We start from the raw sequence: 7,840 nt of genomic DNA on the forward strand, positions 1-7,840 counted from the left end.
TAACTTTTGCTATAAAGTAATAAGTTAATTCTATACGATGAGTGAATTTTCGGTAGAAAGTAGTATTCAATATCACTTAAGATCCACTGTACCAAATTTTATGTCCCATGACTCTCAATCTTTTTTATTATTTATTTATTTTCTTTCATCATTTTTTTTCTACAATTATTACTCCCTCCGTCCCGCGAAGCGTGACCCACTTTCCTTTTTGGGTTGTCCCACGAAACTTGACCTGTTTCTAAAAATAGCAAAAAATTTACCCTTTATTCACCTTTTCACTTTTTCACCTACCACACTTAACACACAAAATACCAATTTCTTAATTCCCGTGCCGAAAAGAAATGGGTCACGCTTCATGGGACGGAGGGAGTATTAATTAGTGTTTATTCCACTTGATTAAGGTAGATAATTATTTTTTATCATTTAATTTAATTTTTATTAGTTAAAACATTGGATCTCATCTATTCAACATAAAAACATGCTTCGCTTGAAAAAAAAAATCAAGATGCATAAAAACTAACCATTCATATTAGATGACAAATACAATAAGGGAAGAAGTAGTATTGATTATCAGAATATATGTTTCATTTTCAAATAAATTTCTACTTTGATGAATCAATACATGCATTCGTGCAAGAGCTATTTTTTTATTCTTCAATGTAATTTGAAGAAGAGGTTTTACTTGACAAAAAAAAATGCTTATAATACTCAACTCTGATAAACTCTGCAAGTGTGACTTTAAACTTGCGATAATATTAAAATAAATTGAATATATTAATTTATTTATAATTGTGTCTGTTTATAGTTTATATATTTGGGCCTTAAATGGGCCTGAAACATCTTATTAGGGCTTTTCTTATCAAAAAGGGAATCCCTAGCTGGTTTCATCATCATCCATATCAATCCAATCCTCCAATCCTCATAAGTCATAACAATATAGAGAATTTTGAACTCAAAATTGATTGATGTAGTTTGAAGACCATGATATAGGTTACTCCTATTTTCAATTATTATTGTCGAATGTATGTTTCTCCGTTCCAAAAAAATTCTTATTCAATTATTTTGTTACCGAATGTCCAAAGCTAAAATTGAAAATGTGATCAGACAAATACAGAACATGAGCTTCAAGAGCCTTTATAAATTTTGAGTTCAAAAAATCCTTAATATTAACTTGAGAATAAAATAGATAAATTTTAAAAGTTGGAATAGACATAAAAAAGTAAAATGAAAGGTTGAGATAGAATGTGATATTAACCCAATTGCAATAATATAAAAATATGTTATTGTGAGAACTGTAAGAAATTATTATTGATTTTCTTTGAAAACAAAAACAAAAATTAACTTATAAATTAATTGCGCTGGACCTATAAAATAGTTGTACTGAATTCTATACTTAATAAGTACCTTGAATTACTTATAAAATCCCGTACAATTAATTTATAGTTTCAGTGTAACTAATTTATAGATCGAGTGAAAGAATTCTCAGTGTCTAACAATAAGTATTCTCCACTAAAAATACTATCTTTCATAAGAATGAGAATTAATTGATATGAATAAGTCAATTAAATCTACGAATAAGACTTTTATAATGCAAAATAATCATTTAAACTTGGGTTCGAGTCTTAGAGAGGTCGAAAATTTCATCAATTAGCTGAGTTACGGCTATTCGTATTTTTCAAGAAACTTATTCATGGATTTATTCCAACTTATTGGTTATTATCATTTCTCACGAAAAATAATATTCACTTGAAGAAGTTCGGATATAGCTTTCAAGTTCGTGTGAAGCGGTCGTGTTAAGCTGCTCTTTTGACAATATAGATACTCCTTTTCAGGTTAGAGATTTGTAAAATTCGAATAATTGTTCTTTATAGATGTAAGGATGGAGTCATGAAGTCATCATTTTCAGACTTAGTTTTTTCCAAAACAATTGGTGAAAATGCACACACTTGGTCTAAGCATATTCCTCACTTTTGAAAACTTTATTTCCTAGTTGGTGTTTCAGCGGTATTTAGATATCTTCTTCGTGAAATTGAGAAGAAAGCAACAGGTGAGTCGCCTGGAATAGCCCAACACTTTGATGAAGGTGCGCACGGCGGTGGCGGTGGCGGTGGCGGTGGCTGTGGCTGTGGCAATAATGTATTGCCGGAGAAGAGAGAGAGAGAGAGAGCTTGACAGAGAAATTCAAGTGAGAGGGTTGGTCCCTAGCTCTTTTTCATTATTCATCTCAAATATATTTAGTTAAAATTAATTTTTTATTATATTTATAAATATCATAATTGAGTTAGTATCAATTTTATATAAATATAGAAATATAAAAATATTTCCCGTGCATTGTACTGAGGGCAAATGCTAGTATTTCTTAAAAAAATATTCTCTCTCTCCCAACTTTTAGTATCCATCTTTCCTTTTTGGTTGTCCCACATTTTGGTATCTATTTCTATTTTTAGTAAAAGTAGGTGAGACTCTTGCTTCCACTTTAATTATTTTAACACTCACATAAAATATGAGACCCTTATTTCACTTACAACACACACAATCATTTAATTAAAACTCGCGTCACTCTCAAATATATACTAAAAGCTAAGACAGAGGTTGTAGTAAATTCAACTATCGTCAATTGAAACAAAAAAATAGAAATAAAAAAGACCATTATTAGCAGTTAATTTTTGTTAAAAATAATAAAATAAGTAAGTACTATTTTAACAATCAAATAATCTGTTGTTATTATTTTCGTAAAATAAAATATTAAATCAATTATGTTAGCCAATGAAATTATTCAGTTGTGAATTAGTCAATAAAATAAATAAAAATAATATTTAACGATTGATATTTCGATTGTTGAATATAAAAAAATTAAAATAAAATTATTATTTGTTAACGATTATATTTTTTTAAAAAAACTTATAAAATAATAATTATCGATTAAATTGGATAATTATTTCTCACTCCAAAATTGGATTAATCATCCTACAAAGTAATTGCGTTGAATTCTACACTAAACAAGTATCGTGAATAATTTATAGATTTCGGTAGAATTAATTTATAATTTCAGTAGAATTGGTTTATAGATTCAATGAAATAATTCTAACTATTTTCGCAATAAGGGTTTAATTGGAGCATCGCATTGCCATTGAAATAAGGAGAATCTGTAAGTCAATGGTTATATATATCTCCTCAATTATTATCACAACCGTCCGCTTTCACATTATTGCCAACTGCTATGATAAGATATGTCGCCTAAAATATGACCAATTAAGACTGAGTTGCTAGCCATTATGTTAGTATAAACAAGAAGCTAAATTAAGATTCTATCAAATTCTTGTCCAAAATTCTCATAATTATACTCTGTTTCCCTTCTACTGATATCGATCATGGCGGCCTACGCAGCCTTGGTTTCTCTAATACATATCATAGACGACCTCGAGCGCCACCCTTCCCCTCCGATGTCTCTCAACAAACAACAAGTTCAATCCCTCACTGAAAATGTCACGTTCTTGCAGGAGTTTCTCGAAGCTTATATCTCTCCTGTTTCCGACGACGCAGATCCCTTGGAGATGCGTATTGCAGATGCAGCTTATGCAGCTGAAGACGCCATCAAATCTCATATCGTGGCCAAGATTCAGCTGAGCAGATCCAGAGAAGCTTATAACTCTCCTGTTTCCGACGAAGCAGATCCAGAGGATCCGAAAACTGTCTCATCAAATCATGATGATGGTGATGAAGAGATGAACTTGTTTCAAGATGTGCAAAATGTGATACAGGAAATGGATCAGATCAAGAGTTTGGCGATGCAGAGGAATACAGAGAAGGTGGTGCTCCATGATACGCGGCTTAGCTTCGTCTCTGCTTCTTCTTCCAATGAGAAGAACAATAGTGGCATGGTGGTGTGGTCCGAGGGTGTCGTGATTGGAATCTTGGAAAGGCTCGTTTCGGACCAACGTGAGCGCCAAGTCATCCCGATCACAGGAATGGGCGGGATAGGTAAGACCACTCTTGCCAAAACTGTTTATTCGAAGAAAATTATTGAGCAGCGTTTTGATGTTTGTGCTTGGGCTACTATTTCTCAACAATACAACACTAGGGAAATTCTTTGTGAACTTGTTTCTCAAGCCACTAATAAAAGCAAGGAACAACTGAGTGAAAAGAGTGAAGATGAACTAGGATTAGAGCTCTACCAGTATTTGTCAGGTAGAAGGTTTCTAATTGTGATGGATGATATGTGGAGCATTGATGCTTGGGATAGGATACAACGTTTCTTTCCCGAAAATGAGAATTATAGTCGGATAATAGTGACGACTAGGCTTTCACACTTGAGTTCCCAATTGAACAACAATTTTAGCCTTCAAATGGAATTTTTAGATGAGGTTAGAAGTTGGGAACTCTTCTCAAAAATTGTGTTTGGGGCTGGAAGTTGCCCTCATGAGTTAGAGAAAATTGGAAAGATAATAGTAGAGAATTGCAGAGGACTTCCTTTATCAATTGTTGCAGTGGCGGGTATTTTGAGAAATAGGGAACACAGTCTAGGAGTTTGGGAATCAATTAGGATGAACTTAGCTTCAGAAGTGAATTTGGAGAATGATAAGCATTGCTTGAAACTGTTGAAAATGAGCTATAGTCATTTGCCAGTTTATTTAAAGCCATGTTTTTTGTATATGGGAGTGTTTGAGGAGGATGACTCGGTTAGAGTCTCAACACTCGTGAAGTTATGGGTTTCTGAAGGATTTTAAAAACCCATGAATAACAAAAGTTTGGAAACTATTGCCATAGAGTACTTAAAGGACTTGGTTTATAGAAATCTCATTCTAGTTGATGAAGTGGGGTCCACAGGAAATATAAAATTTGTCAAAATTCATGATTTGTTGAGGGATTTATGCTTGAACCAGAGCAAGAAAGATGGGTTCTATCATGTCATAGGGCAATCTAGTCCTCGAGGCATAAGTAGCCAACGCCGCGTTGTTATACTTAGGAACACTAGTCCTCGAGGCATGAGCAGCCAACGCGTTGTTATACCCAGGAACACTAGTCCTCGAGGCATGAGCAGCCAACGCCGCGTTGTTATACCCAGGAACACGCCAAAGACGAAAGTCCTTGACGACTTGCAGTCTATGCCACGTGCTCGTTCCATTTTCAGTGAACATGGGAGCATCTTGCGTATTAAGAATTCCGGGTTGCTTAGAACATTACATGCATACAGAAAGTTTCGTTACTTAGGAGATAAAAGCTACGTGGTCAAGTCCCTTGTGTCTCAGCATGTTAACTTGCGCCACCTTGCTGTTGAAGTTGGTAGCAACGTCCTCGATCTTTACCTCGTTTACTCGCCTCTGGAATCTGCACATATTGATTGTTTCTTGTTGGAAGGAGTTCACTGCACCTGGTGAGATTTGGAGAATGCCACAACTTAGGCATATTGAAATGACTGGAGGAAGATTTCATCTTCCAGAACCTTCGAGTGATGATGCTGTTGTCATGGAGAATCTATTGGTGCTTGAGGGAATAGCAAATTTCAAGTGCAGTGAAGAGGTGGTTAAGAGAATTCCCAATATCAAAAAATTGGGGATAATTTATTTTGGGATAATCGAGCAAGATGATTATTATTATTGTCTGAACAATATCAAACGTCTGTGTAAATTGGAATCCCTCCGCGTAGATTGTTGGAATGATTTTAGAGCTGCTCCGTATGCGCTAACATTCCCCCAAAGCCTCAAGAAGTTGACTCTTGGGATGTGTCGTGGCTTGGAATGGGAAAAAATGTTGGAAAAGATAGGTGCATTGCCCCTTCTCGAGAAGTTCAAGTTGTATAGGGGATGCTTTGGAACAGGCAAGTGGGAAATGGTTGAAGGCCAATTCCCTTCTCTCAAATACTTGGAATTGGATTCGTGTCCCAGTTTGGAGCATTGGACTGCGGAATCGAACACCATCTTTCCACGCCTTGAGAAGCTTCGTCTTGTAAAGATGGAAGAGTTGAAGGAGATCCCGACTCAAATTGGAGACATACCGACGCTGCAAAAGATATGGATGATCGATTGTGGCGAATCTGCTGTGATGTGCGCAAAGGAGATCGTAGAGGAACAAGTGGAATTACAAGGGGAAGATCTTCCATTTCATGTTCAAGTTTGGCTTCGGCGTAAGAACGAAGCACCAGTGCAGAGATTGGCGGGACCCAACTTCCAAGTTATATATGATAGCTAGTTAGGTTTTACCACCATTAATATCTCTCTTGCTTTTGTGTGTTTGCTTATTTTTCTTCAATCAGTACCTGTGAGTGCGTGTATGCGTGAGAAATGTTGAAGAAGAAGGGGGTGGGTTTGTTTTAAAAAAATGGAAATAGGTTTGGGCTTTTAGTTGTGGGCCGATTTTTTTTATATTCCTGTTGGGCTGCATTATTATTTATTTTAAAGCATGTGCTGCGAATTTCATATATGTCTTGGGTTGATTTAATTTAAGTTTGGGCTTCTACATATTGATTAAATTTTTGGGCTGCAGATTTTATTTAAATTAAATAGACTTTATATTTAAGTTTGATCATTTCATTCAGAGAACTGTTATTGGAGTTTGAATTGGATATGCGTGGAGGTTTTTCATTAATAGGTCTAAACTTTCCTTGGCAGTTGAGAAAGATAACCTTGATTGGTTGGAGGCTTTCTTCGAGTGATACGACGACCATTGGTTCATTACCGTATCAAATTTGAGGTATTGGGGTACTGAAGCTAGCCACTTCATCAGTGTCATGGTCTATATGAGATTCCAAGTGAAATTGGAGACATTCCAACACTTAAATTGATTGAGGTTGACGCTAAGTGGCCCGAAGATCTTTGGAGATCTGCAATAAGGGTAGGACAGAAACAACGAGATTATAGTTTTCAAGTTCGTGAGAAGCGCTCCTTACAAGCTGCTCTTCTGACAATATAGATACGATGTCTGCTCATTTTCAGGTTAGAAATTTGTAAAATTCGAATAATTTGGTGCCTTTATATGGAAACTGCTCTTTATAGATACAAGGATGGAGTCATGAAGTCATTATTTTCAGATTTAGTTTTTTCCAAAAAAATGGGTGAAAATGCACACACTTGGTCTAAGCATCTTCCTCACTTTTTGAAAATTTAATTTCCTAGTTGGTATTTCAGCGGTTTTGTTAGATGACTCATATATTTTCTTTACAGCTGCAAAGTTTTGAATTGCCGTTGTTTATGATCAAATACTCGACTGTTCAAATTAAGAAGGCAAAGAGTTGATGGTAAGAGTATTTCCGTGGACAGCCTTCAATTTAATTTGATATCATTCAAGGAGAATTATTTGATGATATGTTTATTTGACCAATTATCTGATATCTTCGTCATGAAATTTAGAAGAGAGCAGCAGGAGATTCGCCCCGAACAGCCCAACACTTTGATGAAGCTGCGCACGCGGTGGCGGTGGCAATAATGTATAGCCGGAGAAGAGAGATAGAGAATGAGAGAGAAAGGGCTGGGCCTTTTGTTTTATACTACGTAGGAGTAGTTTTTATTGGGCTTTAGCCCACTAAACTTATTCCTCATCGTTTGTGATTCCTGAAAACTACTACTTCCGTCTTATGAATCTTGATGCATATTTTTTTTGAACCGTTCCACAAATCTTGATGCATTTATAAATACACAAAAACTCATGTGAAACCGATTTTATAAAAAAAAAACCACCTTCACAATAACATTACTTTAATATAGTATCATTTGTATATTGAAATAGTATTTTATTGTAAAGGTGATTTTTTTATAAAACCGATTTCCCAGTAGGGATGGCAACGGGGCGGGATCGGGTATTGCTTTCCCATCCCCATACCCGCCTAAGAAATTAATCCCCGACC

At 35.4% G+C, this 7,840-nt stretch overlaps 1 protein-coding gene across 6 annotated transcripts; it reads left to right on the forward strand.

The window, feature by feature from the left end:
- The first annotated feature begins 3,300 nt into the window (after positions 1-3,300).
- On the forward strand, positions 3,301-7,604 carry LOC131016950 (uncharacterized). 6 transcript variants are annotated; one of them, XM_057945782.1, is made up of 4 exons: positions 3,301-3,981; positions 6,609-6,932; positions 7,161-7,234; positions 7,347-7,604. In XM_057945782.1, exons 1-2 carry the CDS (start codon positions 3,372-3,374, stop codon positions 6,650-6,652), a joined length of 654 nt encoding a protein of 217 aa, XP_057801765.1. In that variant the 5' UTR covers positions 3,301-3,371; the 3' UTR covers positions 6,653-6,932; positions 7,161-7,234; positions 7,347-7,604. The 6 variants fall into 6 exon arrangements, with proteins under 6 accessions (XP_057801765.1, XP_057801766.1, XP_057801767.1 ...); XM_057945783.1 differs by having other exon boundaries at positions 7,350-7,604; XM_057945784.1 differs by lacking the exon at positions 7,161-7,234.
- Positions 7,605-7,840: the final 236 nt, after the last annotated feature.

Source organism: Salvia miltiorrhiza, chromosome 3, assembly GCF_028751815.1.
Source record: "Salvia miltiorrhiza cultivar Shanhuang (shh) chromosome 3, IMPLAD_Smil_shh, whole genome shotgun sequence".
NCBI classification, from domain to species: Eukaryota; Viridiplantae; Streptophyta; class Magnoliopsida; order Lamiales; family Lamiaceae; genus Salvia; species Salvia miltiorrhiza.

What these genes read in the sequence shown, in the direction of transcription:
- LOC131016950 (XM_057945782.1), top strand. Translation starts at nt 3,372, where the DNA reads ATGGCGGCCTACGCAGCCTTGGTTTCTCTAATACATATCATAGACGAC. An exon ending in CACAGGAATGGGCGGGATAG is followed by an intron (nt 3,982 to 6,608) that starts GTAAGACCACTC and finishes TTTCCTTGGCAG; the next exon opens with TTGAGAAAGATAACCTTGAT.